A 17,453-nucleotide genomic window follows, 5' to 3' on the forward strand; every position below is an offset into this window, starting at 1 on the left:
ACATATTTTGAATAAAACAAAATTTGAGGAATTAGTCTTTCAGAATTTGAAAATTATTATCCAGTTTAGCAAGGAAGTTGCTCAAATTGACAAGCCAGTGAAGTTCTGACATATGTCTTTGTTATTTCACTTTTGTCTTTAAGTCATTAGTATCAATAAATGAAAATATGTTGGAACTCCACCCAAAGCACAGTCTCTCTCTACTCCCAAAGCCCATGGACCACTGTGTGATATGTGGAGTTTGCCAGATAGACTGGGTCTTGTGAAATGAGTTTAATATGGAAAGAAAAAGTGATAAATCTGGAGAGGTTGCTTGGGCCTAGTATAAGAAGGGCTTTGGATTTTTATCCTGTACTTATGTTTTTAGATTGTAAGGGAGGATAGTCAGTGTAGAGTGACAGTTTAGAGGATGGGAAGGATGAAATACTTACTGAGCACTGACTTTGTTAGGTACTTTCATAGTTTTAGTTTTACTTTAATCCCCACACCAACTCCGGGAGGCAGCATCCCATATTTATAGGTAGGAAAATGGAAACTCAGGTTAGCAACTTACCTAAAGTCATCTGTTAAATGAGGAGAGAGAAGGGTAGGTGACTCAAATACCAAATGAGAGTCTTTTACAATAGTTGGGAGAAAGACAGTGAGAGCCTGTATCAAGATAGTGGGAATGGAGAAGTTACAGTTGAAAAATGTGGTAGAAATATTTGCTGATTAGTTATTTTTAAAAAAACTTAGAGAATATGGAATGAGCAGCAGGTTAGGATTTGGAGATGTGTTGGCTTTTGGAAATAGTATTTGGGGTGCTTGTAGGACAGAAAGGTGATAGTAGGATCTGGAGCTCAGGAGAGATCTGTTGATAGAAATTTGGGAGTTTCCAGCTCAGTATAGGTAAAGGCATGGACGAGTTTAAGATTCTTCAAGAATATTGTTAATAAAAATAATGGCTGAAATTATTGCTTATTCTGTAGTGTCTAATATGCACCTGTCCTGAATACATTAAAAAAAATAAATTTATTTATTTTATTTGTTTTTGGCTGCGTGTGGGCTTTCTCTAGTTGTGGTGAGCGGGGCCTACTCCTTGTTGTGCTGCGCGGGCTTCTCATTGTGGTGGCTTTTCTTGTTGCGGAGCATGGGCTCTAGGCTCACGGGCTTTAGTAGTTGTGGCACGTGGGCTCAGTAGTTGTGGCTCGCAGGCTTAGTAGTTGTGGCACACGGGCTTTAGTTGCTCTGCGGCATGTGGGATCTTTGCGGGACGGGGCTCGAACCCATGTTCCCTGCATCGGCAGGCAGACTCTCAACCACTGCGCTACCAGGGAAGTCCCTGAATACATATTTTTATGTAAGTTTTCATTCAATTCTATCATTGTGAGGTATGTACAGCCATCTCAGTTTTACAGATGAAGGCACTGAAGCATAGAAGAGAGTACATTCTTTTGCACAGTTGCCCAAACTAAGAAAGCAGAGCTGATGTTCTACTTCAGTGCGGTTCCAGAGCCAACACGCATTGAGAGAAGAGGGCCAAAGAAAGAACCCCCAGCAATAACACAATTTAAAGGATGGATTAAAGAGGGACCAAGTGAAAGGGTTTGAGAGGGAGTAGTTGGAGCTTTAGAAAGAGAACAAGGAAAGGGCTATATCTTGAGTAGAATTTCAAGCAGTGGGGTATAATCAACTTATTCAGAGACTGTAGAGAGGTAGCAGATGACTGCAAATGCCAACAACTATCTGAATAAAAGTAACATGAGAGTGCTTTGTTAGGGGTTTGAAGGTTTTGGTCTCCATACATCATTCAGCAGACTGTGCATTTGTTGTTTCTATAGTGTTCCAGCCCTTCACAACCTGTGAAGTTTTCTAAGCTGTCTGTTCCAAGTCTTTAAGGGATTTAATGAAGTAAGACCAGCTTCTGTTTAGTTAGTACGGGCTGTTTTGGTGAATTAGACCATATAACAATGTCTGAAATGCCGTTGGGTATTAAAAATGTCAGTATTCTGTTTTTGCTATGGCTAAAGATCGATCCAGAGGGGACTGCTGTTTTTCCAAACTTAAACATTTTGGGACAAGGGGTAGTTAGCAATTCTAGAATCATTTAGCATTTACTCTGAATAGTTTAAATCAAGAATTACTCAGAGGTGAACCATTCTGCTTACCTGCCAGAAGTAAAGATTAGTCCTATGACAGTTTTCAGACTTTTTAAAAGTGGAATTTTTTTTTTCTCCTCCAAACAAAACTTTACTCAGAACCCCATGAATGGCTAATTTCACATGCTCAGCTCTCTTTTTTTCCCTGGGTGATCTTCAGAGCATCTCCTCTATGAAGCATAATTTGGAACCCACTGGATGACAGGAATTTTTCAAAAAATGGTGCATGGAGGTGGAGTTGGGGGTGGGGGGATCTATTTTGAAATTGAAGAAATGTAAGGAATCTGCAGCTTCAGCATGTCATTTAGGTGTATTGGTTATTTAGTCTTGGAGGAAGGGAGGGATTAGAAAAACACCTCACAACAGCTGGGGATGCTACAGCATTGGCTTTGACTGCCTTAGTTGAAGGAACTGTATGATGAAGGACTGACACCTGCACTATATAGGAATTTCATGTAGAGGAGGAAAAGCTCTGTTCCCTGAATTAGGGAAAACAAAAGATCTCTTTCTTCACCATTGAAATCTGCAAGTCTGCAAATGAGGAAGGAGAGTGTGGTAGGCTCAGGTCATCCTTTCTGCCTTTCTCCACAGAAGCAGGTAATTTAACTTAAATTTGCATCCTGCTGCCACCACCTCCAGAGCAAAGTTTTCTAGTTATAACAACTAGACTGTATAGACTAACAACTAGCTCAATAGTGTGCCCTAATGCTTTTCATCCCTTGCTGAATGAGCGATTCCTAATTGAACTGATTTAACTCCAGTTAGCCATAGGGAGGAGATGTAAGTGAAACAGTATAGTATAGTGGGTATTAAAGTGCTCATTTTACAGGATGAGACCAAGTACAGAAGAGAAGAATAACAAGACCAGAGTTGAGTCATTTTTATGGAAGACTGGCTTTGAGTTGGGTCTAGAAGGATGTATATAGGAAAAGATTGTGGAAAGAAAGATGAAGGAAGAAAATGGCTAAACCTTCAAGTTTAAGCTGTTGGGTATGTGGGGAGCGGGAAGAGGCAGGCAGTTGCTCTTTCCAACTCATTTGCATTTACTGCTGTTGTAATACCTGGTGGTTCTTATGAGGTATTTAATACTCTGCTACATGTGTCAAAGCTAAAAATGTGGACAGATCACTTGTGTAATACGTGAAGCCATTTAGAAAGGTAGACTTATATGTAAGCTTTTGACTTCATATGGACCTTTTGCGCATTCAGGGTATAGATAGCATATAGAGCTTTTAAACTGTTTGCATGTTAAAAAAAATTTGCAACGTGCAAATTTTATATTAGCATTTGCAAATTTTCCGTGTGCATTTGTTTTTCATTGTAATAACCAAATTATAAAATGTGTAGAAAATAAAAGAAAACTCACTCATAGTTCCTCTACCCTGACAAAACCGCTCATCATTTTTTGGCTTATTTTCCAACACAAGTTAGTGGTTTATACAGTTATAATCATAGTCTATGTAGTATTTTATCCTGCTTTTCCCCCTTAATACTTCAGGTATTTACCCATATTTAGCCATTTTTTGCATTTGTACGTAAGGCACTTTCCATATCTTATCTCTGATCCCTTGTAACAATCCTGTAGAATAAGATTAGCTTCTTTTTTTTTTTTTTTTTTTTTTTTTTTTTTGTCCCCGCTGCTTGGCTTGCGGGATCTTAGTTCCCTGACGAACTCGGGCCCCCTGCAGTGGAAGCTTCCAAGTCCTAACCACGGGACCGCCAGGGAGTCCCCAAGATTATCTTCATTTTACAGTTAGGGAACTGAGATTCAGAAAGGAATAATTTTGTTAAGATCACTAGCTAGGTTGTAGAACAGCTGGAATTCGTTTTGCCCCAAAGCTTTTCTGTTCTTTTCTGTTCTTTCTGCATCTTTACATTTATCATTTAAAATAACTAACTGCAATGTTCTATTATCTACTAATGCCTGTAGTCAGTCAACTCTTCGTTGGCTATATGAGGAGAGCATAATTGGTTGAAACTTAAACCTTTATTTAAGCACTTAGGTTTAAAACTCCCTCATCACAAGCATCAAAAGGGAGCAGATTAGATCTACTCTACCTAACCTTGTGAGAGAGTTGCTGCTAATGACAGGCAGCAAGAGTAAGGGAGAACACAAATGGTTCTGAATAATTACTCTGGAAGGTTAAGGTTATAAAATTGAATGGGAAGGTTTTAGGCTACCTCTTCTTGTACACAGACTGCAAGATTACCTCATTTTAGTGGCAGAACTAGAACCCTAGACAAGTTCTTGGGTAATTCAAAATCATTTATGACAAATGTTACCTTACTTGCAGTCCATAAGCCTGCAAAGGGGTGGCGAGGGGAGCAGGGTGGACGTGGTGTGAGAGCTTCAGAGTATAAATTCCAAAAAAATGGTAACAACAATTTAAAGCAAACTTTGAGTCACCTGGAAAGTATTTACAAAAATACTGATAACTAGGTTTACCCCAGATTTACTAAACTGAAATTTTATTTAGTAAGCTCCCTAGGTATTTCTTAAAAGGATTAGAAGCAGTTGAAGAGAAGTTTTCCAGTTGGTACAGGTTACCATCTGAGAGTTACTTACATTGCAGATTCTTGTGCTTCTTCACCTACTCAGTGGGCACCTTTGGAATTGAGGCTTTGGAATCTGCATTTTATCAGCCCTGTAGGTGATTCTCTTGTATTTAAATTATAAATGTCATTAGGTAGTGTTTTGTATGTCCCCCACCTCAAATTCCTCATGCTTATTTTTCCTGTAAGTTTCTTCCTTTGCTCTGTAGTCCTTCCAGTCTCTGCCTGCTAGTCTCAAGACTTCATCTTTTTTTTTTGAGATGTTGAGTTCATTTTTATTAAATATTAATCAGAACCATATGAAACTGCCATATTTCTGGGTCAAAAAAGACTTCATCTTTAGAAGCAATGTTAGAATTCACATGTGTCTGATAAGTCTGGCTGTACCTTTTTATACTGTGGCCTACCTTAAGGCTGAAAGGGTCTTTTGAGTAGTGTTTTTCATCAGCTATCAATATTATGAGCCTCTAGTGAATTGCCTGTATTGTTTGTTCATTAAAAGGTGCAGATGTCTTTGGCTGAATATCCTCCATGTTACTTGTTATAATCTGCTCCTCAGAGACATTATGGCTACTTCTAAGAGGCTTTAATGTTTTAAGTTTTACATTATTTTATTGTATCTTCCTTCTTGTGAGCACATTAATTGTTTAGAGTTGTTAGATAATTTTAAGCAATAAGATTTAGTGGCCACTATCCATCCTGAAGTTGCCCGAAGATGTTAACTGAGTTTTTAAAAAATTTTATATATTTTATTTTATTTATTTTTGGCTGCATTGGATCTCTGTTGCGGTGTGCGGGTTTTCTCTAGTTGCGGCGAGTGGGGGCTACTCTTCGTTGCGGTGCGCGGGCCTCTCATTGCAGTGGCTTCTCTTGTGGAGCACGGGCTCTAGGCGCGTGGGCTTCAGTTGTTGTGGCGTGCAAGCTCTAGAGTGCAGGCTCAGTAGTTGCGGCTCACGGGCTTAGTTGCTCCGTGGCATGTGGGATCTTCCGGGATTAGGGCTCGAACCCGTGTCCCCTGCATTGGCACGTGGATTTTTAACCACTGTGCCACCAGGGAAGCCTGTTAACTAATTTTTAAAGGTAACCAGTTTTTTTGGCATGTGGGAAGAGATTCTATTATTCTATTAAGTATATTACGTATGATGGGCCTTTAAAAAAATTTAGGTATATATACATTAGGTAGATATTATTATTAAGCATGAATCCCAGATTCTGTTTTCTTGTTAGCATAGTATTGAACAGGCTAGGAGCTCAGAAGATGGTGTCATATCTGCCACTATCAGTGATTTGAGCAAGTGAACTTCTGAGCCTCAGTATTTTATGATTATTGTGATCCATAATCTCAGGCATATAAATGTATATATGCACATAAATACACCTTCGTTTATTTTAGATCAGTCATCACATTCTTCAGTAACTTTTGGCATGGTACTTAATAATGCTACTGAGTTTCCATTTTGGGGTCCCACCCTTGGAATAGACTGAGGAGGGCACAAGACTGAAAGGGAGATCAGTTAAAAGGAATCTGTGGCAAAGTCCTATTGAGAGGGTACAGTAGCTTGGACTAGAGAGGTATTAATGGAGGTGTTAAGGATGGTTCAACTGGAAATTTTTGAAGGTGGAACTGGAGGTTGTATCATTTATCAGATAGCTGGAAAGCATATTCAGTGATTGCTTCATTCTTTCTGAACTTAATGTCAAATGCTGGGAGTGGGGGGTGGGATTTGACTGATAAGCTATTAAAAAACCTTATTTGTTTAATTGTATTCTGAAGTGTTTTCAGAAATTGATTTTATTGTGAAATCAGTTTTTGTTCAAATGTAGTTCTTCCTGGAGAGCCAAGGAGTGATTCAAAGAATAACTGAAAAAATAACTGAAAAAATTTTAATGTATCTGTCTTACCGTTTGTTCTGTTACTAGTTAAGACTTACGATTCAGGGCCTGAAAACAGTAGATTATCCAGGCTTTTACTTCTGACCTTGTTAGTGAAATGTATATAGGAGTTCAGCTACTAACTAACAATCTTGGAAAAGGATTTGATGTTAGGGGCTTCCCTGGTGGCGCAGTGGTTGAGAGTCCGCCTGCCGATGCAGGGGACACGGGTTCGTGCCCCGATCCCGGAGGATCCCACATGCCGCGGAGCGGCTGGGCCCGCGAGCCATGGCCGCGGAGCCTGTGTGTCCGGAGCCTGTGCTCCGCAGCGGGAGAGGCCACAGCAGTGAGAGGCCCGCGTACAGCAAAAAAAAAAAAAAGAATTTGATGTTAGGAAAGGTTATTAGTTAAATGCATTTACTTCATCCTGGTGCTCCTATGCCAGTTCCCAGAAATTTATTTCAAGTAAATGTCCATTTCTGCACCTAGAAAATCTTAAAAGGGAGGGAATGTGTGTGTGTGTGTGTGTGTGTGTGTGTGTGTGTGTGTGTGTGTAACTCATATATTCATAGCATCAGAGACTATTATGATTGATCCGGGAGTTCCCTGGCAGTTCAGTGGTTAGGACTCCGTGCTTTCACTGACGTGGCTCTGGGTTCAATCCTTGGTCAGGGAACTAAGATCTCACAGGCCTCGCAGCACAGCCCCCCCCCCCAAAAAAAAGATTGATTTCATAAGCCATATAAAGCATTGAAAGTCATATTAGTATAATCCTATTTTTTCATGTTAACCTATGTAAGCATTGTCTTATTTTCAGCCAGGGACCCTGAAATTTGTGTTCTTTTCTATCAGGGACCATGGGGATATAAGAAAGCTTTCTTTGAGGGCTATTATTAAGTGAATTTTATTTGAGGGGTAGACATCAGATTTTAAAGTTAATATATATCCGACAAATAAATATATGTGTGCCTCTTGTGTTTTATGGCCCACTTCAAAGTGGGGAGAGGGGTGGTAGTAGAAATGAGAAAGGATATTAAGCTAAATAGAGGAAAAATTAAGCAGATTTATAATATCGTAGGAAGAGATTTCAAATGTGCAGACTTTAAGTAACATTGCCACCTTGTGGCTTTTAGAATATTTCCTCTAGAGATGAACTTTTGCATAGATGTAAGGTGAGGAGGGACTAAGATGTGATGGGTGAATGGTGTGAGTATTAACCTCCAGTTGTTTAAGTGACAGACCAGATATTGGGGCCTAGAAACTTCTTCCCCTGGTTTATACATTCTTAGTTAATATCTTTAAATTTATTTTTATTTTGTAAAAAATTTTTTTAGTCTCTTCATTGAACAATGAACAATGAGATTGTGAACTGATTTAAAGATTAGGATGAATGTCCTAGTGAGAATTTTGTGATGAGGTATGAATTCAGTAAAATCTTGCTCTGCTATTTTCCTTTTTTTCTTTATTACCATCACAGTATCCTCAAGCTTTAGGAATCCTTCTTCCCTTCCTTTTAGCATTTGGTCTGTTTTTTGGTTAACTGGGACTTTATGATTAACTGTGTGTCTGTGCTTGAGGATCTTATGCAGGAGCTTAACCTAGACTAGCCAGTCCAGCCTGTTCCTACCACAGATCTCAATGTAGCTGCCTTGCACATGGCACTAGGTTAAAAAAGGTAGTAGGTAGGCTGCAACATGACACCACCACCACGGGGAAAGCCAGTTTGCTGTACCACTTCCCCTGCTACGGGGGGTTAGTAGCATCTTCGTGTATAAAAGCTGGAGTGTCCAACAAGACACAAATGCATGTTGTGTTTATGGCAGTTCCAGCTGGGACTTGGACCCATTGGAGGTCCCAGCGTGCTTTTATGCGTTCTGCTGCTCTTTCCTTTTATTGTTTATCTTGTCATCATTCTTCTGTCCCCCACCCTCCCAACCCCAGCTTTTTTTAAATTAAATATTACCAAGGTAGGACTGGTTAATTAGAAATGTTAATAAATATATCCGACAAGTGAAGTCTTTCGACCATAAATTGTCAAAGCAGTTTAGTGGAATTCCCAGTGGTAATAGGAAATAGTCACAAAAGTGAAAGAAAAGACCTGCTGTAAGAGAAGTCTTTTATGGAAACTTAAAAGGTTTTAATGTCCCAAAGTGGTTAAAATAACGGTCCTTGTGTTAGAATCTTCTCTGTGTCATTTTTTTTTTCTCTGTGTCATTTTTTTTTTCTCATTTTAAAAGACTTGTAAAAAGCTGATAGGCAGATTTTTTCTTTTGCTAGAATACCCTCATGTTTGATGATTTTAGTGTAGGTATGAGGAAATTAAACACATTTCAAAGTTTCATGAGTTGTTAAACAAAACTTTTTATTTTTATTTTTGGCTGCGTTGGGTCTTCGTTGCTGCAAGCGGGCTTTCTCTAGTTGTGGCAAGCAGGGGCTACTCTTTGTTGTGGTGTGCGGGCTTCTCATTGCGGTGGCTTCTCTTCTTGTGGAGCATGGGCTCTAGGCACGTGGGCTTCGGTGGTTGCAGCATGCGGGCTTAGTAGTTACAGCACACGGGCCTTAGAGCGCTTGGGCTTCAGTAGTTGTGGTGTGCGGGCTCAGTAGTTCTGGCTTGTGAGTTCTAGAGCGCAGGCTCAGTAGTTGTGGCACATGGGCTTAGTTGCTCCATGGCATGTAGGATCTTCCCGAACCAGGGATCGAACCTGTGTCTTCTGCATTGGCAGGCGGATTCTTAACCATTGCGCCACCAGGGAAGTCCCAAATATAATGCAGCCAATTTTTGCAGAAGAATTAAATGAATTATCCCCCAATTTATTAACTTTTTACTTTGAAATAATTTCAAACTTGGAGAAATTTAAAGAATAGTGCAAAGGACTCCCACATACTCTTCACCCAGATTTACCAGTGTAATATTTTGCTACATTTGCTGTATCTTCTCTTTGGAGACGTGTGTGAAATTTTTTTCTGAACCATTTGAGAGTAAGTTCCAAGACATCATGACCTTTTCTCCTAAATATTTTTCTGTGTAGTTCCTAAGAACAAGAACATGCATTTATGAGCACGATGCAGTTTTCAAAATCAGGAAATTTAACATTGACACAGTACGATTATCTAATCTACAGATCTTATTCATATTTATGCCAGTTGTCTTAATGTCCTTGGTAGCAATTTTGGGGGGACGGGGGGGTCCAGGGTCCACTCCAGGATCTTTCAGTTTTATGTCTTTTTAGTCTCTTAATCTGCAGTTATACACACATACTCACGCACCAACATCCCACCCATTCACCCATTTTGTTTGTTTATGATATGACATTTCTGAAGAGTATATGCTATTTATTTTTGTAGATGTCGCTGTTTGAGGTTTCCTTTCCTCGTTGTGTACATTCAGATTATGCCTTTCTGGCAGGAATACTACATAAGTGACTTTGTGTCCTCAGTGCATCACAGTAGGAAGTATAAGATGGTCTGTTTATGCTGTTATTAGTAATGTTTACTTTGATCACTTATTTAAGGTATCCTGCTTCTCCGCTTAAAGGTACTATTTTCCTTTTAATAAGTGGGAAAATAGTTTGAGACTCTATATAAATATCTTGTTCCTCATCACATTTTTTAAACATCTTTATTGCAGTATAATTGCTTTACAATGGTGTGTTAGTTTCTGCTTTATAACAAAGTGAATCAGTTATCCTCATCAAATTTTCACCCTTTAGATTTAGCATCCATTGCCAGTTCTTGCCCAATTAAGATATTACTGCGATAGTTGTTTACTTATCATTAAGGCTGTGTAATGCTCAAATTGGGCAATGGCAGGCCCTTCAATCAGGATCCTCTGATTCATTCCCATTTTCAACCTTTTTTTTTTTTTTTTTTTTTTTTTTTTGGCTGTGCTGCGTGGCTTTTGGGATCTTAGTTCCCTGACCAGGGGTTGAACTTGTGCCCCCTGCAGTGGAAGCTCAGAGTCATAACCACTGGACCTCTGGAGAATTCCCCCAAGTGTTTTTTTTTGTTTGGTTTTTATTTATTTTTTTAATATTTATTTATTTGGTTGTGCCGGGTCTTAGTTTTGGCACGTGGGCTCCTTAGTTGCAGCTCGCTGGCTCCTTAGTTGAGGCTTGTGGGTTCCTTAGTTGTGGCATGCATGTGGGATTTAGTTCTTGACCAGGGATCGAACCTGGGCCCCCTGCATTGGGAGCGTGGAGTCTTATCTACTGCATCACCAGGGAAGTCCCTTTTTTTTTTTTTTTCTTTCCTTTTTTAATAAAAATGTTTAAAATAGCTAGTATTTAAAATCTTGTGAATCGTTTACAGTTTTATTATTGGTGCCAAATTCATTTTACTTTTCAAGATGGTATGATGTGAATGCTTAAGTATCTTTGTAATCTCTGAGAAGATGGATATTATCGTTATTATTTATAAATATATAAACTTATTTTTTGTGTACACATCAAAATTGTATCTGGAAATAGAAGAGCAGTTTATTTTTTATTTTTTATTTATTTATTTTTACATCTTTATTGGAGTATAATTGCTTTACAATGGTGTGTTAGTTTCTGCTTTATAACAAGGTGAATCAGTTATACATATACATATGTTCCCATATCTCTTCCCTCTTGCATCTCCCTCCCTCCCACCCTCCCTATCCCACCCCTCCAGGTGGTCACAAAGCACCGAGCTGATCTCCCTGTGCTATGCGGCTGCTTCCCACTAGCTATCTACCTTACGTTTGGTAGTGTATATATGTCCATGCCTCTCTCTCGCTTTGCCACAGCTTACCCTTTCCCCCTCCCCATATCCTCAAGTCCATTCTCTAGTTAGAAGAGCAATTTAATCAGCTTGCTGAATTGTATCAATGTGGTATTTTCTTGATGTTGATCAGGAGATTAAGGCAGCTAATGCCATTTGTTGTTTGCATGTAATTTCCATAAATTAAGCTTCTGTCACACAGGTTTACATTAGGGCACAGGTGGTACTTGCCCTCTTGGTATAATTGTGTAGTTAAGATTCAGGAATAGTTTTTTTATGAATTTATTCATTTATTTAAATTTTGGCTGCATTGTGTCTTCGCTGCTGCGCGAGGGCTTTCTCTAGTTGCGGCGAGCGGGGGCTACTCTTCGTTGTGGTGCACGGGCTTCTCATTGCGGTGGCTTCTCTTGTTGCGGAGCACAGGCTCTAGGCGCGTGGGCTTCGGTAGTTGTGGCTCGGGGGCTCTAGAGCGCAGGCTCAGTAGCCGTGATGCACCAGCTTAGTTGCTCCGCGGCATGTGGGATCTTCCCAGACGAGGGCCCAAACCCGTGTCCCCTGCACTGGCAGGTGGATTCTTAACCACTCGCCACCAGGGAAGCCCCAGGAATAGTTTTATGTTACGTTTGAGGCAAAATTGAACACAGGTGGATTTAGTATCACATTATAGAGGAACAGACTTTGTGTTTAAAAAATGAGATGACTTAAGTGCAATTTCACAGTGCTGTTTTGAATTTCTTTTGACTAAATATTTTAAATGCTGTTATTAAGCATTGTGATGAACTTACAAGTGTGTATTTCTGTTTGTTTGTTTTGACGAGCTGTGCGGCATGTGGGGAACTAAGGTCCCCGGATCAGGAATAGAACCAGTGCCCCCCTGCAGTGGAAGCGTGGAGTCCTAACCACCGGACCGCCAGGGAATTCCCTTAAGTGTGTTTCTTAGGGAAAAATGGATTTGGCAAAGTCTAGATTTTCTAATTTAATGGTACAGTTTGGAGCATGTAAGTTTACTTGTATTCCTGGGGTTACATTACATTAAAATGAGATAATAGGCAGAATTTTTTCTCCATTTTTTTTTTCTGCCAGTCTGTTTTTTTTTTTTTTTTGATGTATTTCAAAGAAATTGTCATTATCAGTATACTTCACCCCTAAACATTTCAGCATGCGTATCATTAACTAGAGCTTAGTATTTGTTTTACATATTTTTTGAGTTAAATAAAATGCACAAATTTTAAGTGTATATTTGCTGAGTGCTGACAAATGTACCCATCTGTGTAACCCAAACCCCAATGAAGATATAGAACATTACCATCCTAGAAATTTCCACCCCCACCCCACCCCACCACAGACAACTACTGTTCTAATTTTGTCCCCACCGTAGATTCATTTTCCCTGTTATAAGACTTCACATAATTGGAATCATACAGTGTGTGTTCTTTTGTCTAAGGCTTCTTTCATTCATCATAATGTCTTTGAGAACTGCTTCTCTTTTAGATCTTCAATTCCTTCCTTCCTTCCTTCCATCTGTCTGTCCGTTTTTGTTGCTGCACCTGGGCTTTCTTTTTTTTTTTTTTTGCGGTACACGGGCCTCTCACTGTTGTGGCCTCTCCCTTTGCGGAGCACAGGCTCTGGACGCGCAGGCTCAGCGGGCATGGCTCACAGGCCCAGCCGCTCTGTGGCATGTGGGGTCTTCCCAGACCGGGGCATGAACCCATGTCCCCTGCATCGGCAGGCAGACTCTCAACCACTGCACCACCAGGGAAGCCTCACATGGGCTTTCTCTAGTCTGGCAAGCGGGGGCTACTCTTCATTGCGGTGCGTGGGCTTCTCATTTCGGTGGCTTCTCTTGTTGCGGAGCACGGGCTCTAGGCTCACGAGCTTCAGTAGTTGTGGCGCACGGGCTTAGTTGCTCCACGGCATGTGGGATCTTCCCGGACCAGGGCTCGAACCTGCGTCCCCTGCATTGACAGGCGGATTCTTAACCACTGAGCCACCAGGGAAGCCCTAGATCTTCAATTCTTGAATTCAGAGCAAGGAGGGTTCTCCCAGACCCATGAAAAAACCAGATCTATATGTGCTAGAATTTAATAATCTGCAAGACGTATTAAGTGAGGGGGAAAAAAAGCAAAGTGAAGTGTGTTTTGTATGCTACTTGTGAAAAGAAAAAACAAAAGATGTAATAAGCTTTTGTATGCTTAAAATAACTCAAGAAGGACGTAAGAAACTGGTAACAGAAGTTGCCTCTAGGGATTTCTCCCATTTTTATTGAGATATAATTGGCATACAACATTGTTAAAGGTGTACTAAAACATAATGATTTGATATATGTGTTTATTGAGAAATGCTTATTATCACAATAAGTTAAGTTAACATCCATCACCATTTTTTTTCTTGTGATGAGAACCAGAATTTTACATAAAAGTCAACTGTAGCCTGTTATCCACTGCTAAACTCATAAATAAGTTTGTGAGTGAGCTTAGCTAAAGAACTGTTCTTTGCTTTCTAGGAGCTTTTGGTTGAGTTGGGACTAATTTTATATGAAATAAGTCAATACAATTTGATTTTCAATTGTGGATGCAGATTTAGAAGCACATTGAAAACGGCAGTGGTTGAGGAAGTCTCAGAGAAGGAAGGGGTTTTGAACTGTACCCCAGGGCCAGAAGGCCAGGCATTCTTGGCTTTTAAAAGCATAGGAATGAGATTTAATCAAGAAACACGAAGAAAAGAGTCCATATTTCCTGAAACTAAAGGTAGATTTTGATTAGCAGTAGAAGAGAGGTTAAATAAATAGTATCCATCCAAATTAAGAACGACTGAATGAGGTAGATGAGTTTATGATTGATAGGAGAACCTACTCCTATCACAGCACAGGGGGAACTGTATATTCAGTATCTTGTAATAACCTATAACGGAAAGGAATCTGAAAAAGAATATGTATATGTATGTATAACTGAATCACTTTGCTGTATACCTGAAACTAACACAACATTGTAAATCAACTATACTTCAATTAAAAAAAAAGATTGGGCTTCCCTGGTGGCGCAGTGGTTGAGAGTCCGCCTGCCGATGCAGGGGACACGGGTTCGTGCCCCGGTCTGGGAAGATCCCACATGCCACAGAGCGGCTGGGCCCGTGAGCCATGGCCGCTGAGCCTGCGCGTCCGGAGTCTGTGCTCCGCAACGGGAGAGGCCACAGCAGTGAGAGGCCCGCGTACCGCAAAAACAAAACAAAACAAAACAAAAGATTGATATGAGAATGTAGGTGCTTTTGAAAGTTTCATTTTGGTCAATGCCAGAGGGTTTTTGGGGTTTTTTTTAGTTGTGATTTTCCTATTATAAACAATATATTAATTATCAAAACTTTGGGAGAGTTATAGAAAGGGAGGGTCAGTACTGCAGCCCAGGAACATCAAAACTTTTGAGGTCCCTTTTATGTTGGATTGAATTTCTTTTTCTTATTCTTGAATTGAGTTTGATTTCCAGAAACAGTGTGTGGGTGAATTGTTTTATTAAATTAATTTTATAAAGGTTGAAGTTTCAAAATGACTTATTTTGAAAATATCCCAGATCCTTGTATGTTGGTGAGTTTATCTCTGAATTCCAGATATGTGAAGTGGGACATCACAAAAAGATAACTGTTCCTTCTGAATAATTTACTGTTTTTATATCCTTGGAGTAGTTTAGTGGTGGTAGTCAGTTCATCACAAAGCCTCACTTAACTTTGTTGACTTTTACGTAAATATTTGTAATGACATGGTGTAGGTAAAGAGCCATATAGCCATAGATTTGAATCTTGGTTCTTAGGTAACCTTGGTCAGGTAACTTATTTGAGCTTTAGTTTTCTTATCTCTAAAGCAGGAATAGTATAGTCCTTGTAGGGTGGTTATGAAGATCATTATGTACAGTGCCTGGAACGTGGAAGCCCATAAGTAGTAGTTGCTGTTCTTTTTTAATAGGAATCATGTTTAACTTCAGAACTATAGTTACCATAACGTGAATGGGAGCAAATGACTCTACTCATGTAGCTTGATGAATCGAGTCTAAGTTCAGGTCTGTGTGCTTGCTCCTGACCACTTAATGCTTTTGCTTTTTTTGTTTTTGCTTTTGCTTTTAAAAGGCATGTGGATTGAGTCATATTTTTTAAAATCCCAATAAGTGAGGTAGTGTGTGAAATGGAATGCTGTTTGGGGTACATTTAGGAAAGGCTCATAAAGAATGATTCTTAATAAGGAAGGAGCATTTAGATCTATTTCAGGGAAAATGTAAGTATTGCATTCAGTTTTCAAAATCCACTTCTGAGTGGATTTTAAACTCTCCCTAGGGGAAAAGGATGATTTTCTTGCCTGCTATGGACTAAGAGCTTTCTATGTGTCGACTCATTAATTCTCCCACAGCCCAGATACATATCCTCACTTTATTTAAAAAAAAAAAGGAAATTAAGGCCTATGAATATGTTTAAGGCCTTGGGACTAATATGGGATGACTCTAGTACTGTTAGGGCTTATGCTGCTTCCCTGATGCAGGCCATTGATAGATACATGTCTGAGTTACTTAGGCCCATATTTTGGGGGGACTGACACATATTAGCCTAAACCAACTATAATAGGAAAACAAATGTGTTTAGTCAGTTAAGAATTTTAAAGTCAAAGAAAAATAATTTTGTATTAATTGGGGTGCTTGAGTGCAAGTACTTCGGTTTAAAATATAAGAAGTAAAAGTCAGTTTTTATTTGTGGGGAATATTCTATTTAGCACAAATAAATTTCTGTTGAGTTATTCTATGAAGTTGTAATTCTTAAACATGTTCAGATAAGTTTTAACTAACCATTTCATTTTTTTTTAACTTATAGGAACGTCAAGGTCGTGGGAAATAAGAGGCAGTTCTGCACAGACTGCAGCAACGGTTGCATCTGCATATCCTAAGAGGAAAAAAATTGACCTTCAAGAGAATTAGGACTTTTTTCTTAATTTCATTGACTTCAGAGACGATTGCAGACTTGCAGTTTAAGTATTGGAATTTCACAAAAGACATAGGACTTAACTGGAAAATGAAAAAAAAAAGAAAAAGAAAAAACTAAACAAAAAATCCCTCTAGGTAGTTTAGGTGAAAAATGTCCCTTTTATTTTGGCTTTGGTTGTGATTTCAGAGCATAATGCTTTGTTTTTTTGTCTTTTTACTATGTTTTCCGGATTTTAAAGTCCGTAAGTGCATACAGTTTTCTCTAATTTTTAAACCCTTTCCTCCCCCCATTTTGACATTTGCACTTGGAGAACACTTGAGTTTTGAAGGTTTTGGGCATCCACCCCAGAAAGTGGGAATTTGTTTTTTCCCTTCCGAACTGGAAGAACATTTTTATGAAGAATTTTTGTCTTGGAGAATTTAACAGTGTTACCCAAGGTTGTGTCTTTAAGGGTGGTTCATTTTCTCTGACCCTTTGTTATTCAAAGTAAAATACTAGGAGTCCTGAGAAATGTTCTGTTCTTGTACATTATACTGATTAAGTCAGGATTAATTTGATTTCAAAGCTAAGAACAGTGGTAAAAACTTGTTTACAGAAATGCATTTTGGAAGAGAAAAATATTGTAAAACGTGTAGTGAATGTTTCTTCAGTTTCTTGTTCAGCCAATGAGGAAAGGGCATTGCCTTTCTTTTTACCATTAATCACTTCTCAATAAACGTGAGATCCTGTTGAGCATCACTTCTAGTACCATTTATTAGTATTATTTGAATCTGCTATATTTTATGAAAGCTTTGGAGTATAAGGAGTTTTAAGAGGTGAGACAGCAACCATTTTTAGAAAGTTCACTGAGATGGAATAGTTCAGGCCTGCTTTTGTACCCAGGGTTGGATAACCATGACCTCTGCAAAGCAAGATGGGCCAATATTCATAATGCTTTATTTCTGGATATTTCCCTGAGAAGGTGGAGCCACTGCTATGCTAAATTGTTCAACAAATACTTGATCGTGAGTGCTTATTAGGTGCCAGGCACTGTGCTAGTAACCTTGAGGAAACCTGGCCACATACCTTATGTGCCGAGTAGGTAGAGCCCAGTATCAAGGTTTTAAGTGTTTAATCTGAAATACGACTTATTTAGGCAGGATTCCATGTGGTCCAAGAGCAAGAAATTCCAATGGGCTTGAATCTTTGTGA

At 39.3% G+C, this 17,453-nt stretch overlaps 1 protein-coding gene across 2 annotated transcripts in view; it reads left to right on the forward strand.

The window, feature by feature from the left end:
- The window catches only part of YTHDF2 (YTH N6-methyladenosine RNA binding protein F2), a 31,978-nt gene extending 14,978 nt beyond the window's left edge, over nucleotides 1-17,000 (forward strand). For both annotated transcript variants that reach the window (XM_060089287.1, XM_060089286.1), the window contains one exon: nucleotides 16,152-17,000. In XM_060089287.1, coding sequence (XP_059945270.1) covers nucleotides 16,152-16,224 — 73 coding nt within the window. In that variant the 3' untranslated portion in view covers nucleotides 16,225-17,000. The remainder of the gene's footprint in view (nucleotides 1-16,151) is intronic.
- Nucleotides 17,001-17,453: the final 453 nt, after the last annotated feature.

Source organism: Mesoplodon densirostris, chromosome 2 (assembly GCF_025265405.1).
Source record: "Mesoplodon densirostris isolate mMesDen1 chromosome 2, mMesDen1 primary haplotype, whole genome shotgun sequence".
Classification (NCBI taxonomy): Eukaryota; Metazoa; Chordata; class Mammalia; order Artiodactyla; family Ziphiidae; genus Mesoplodon; species Mesoplodon densirostris.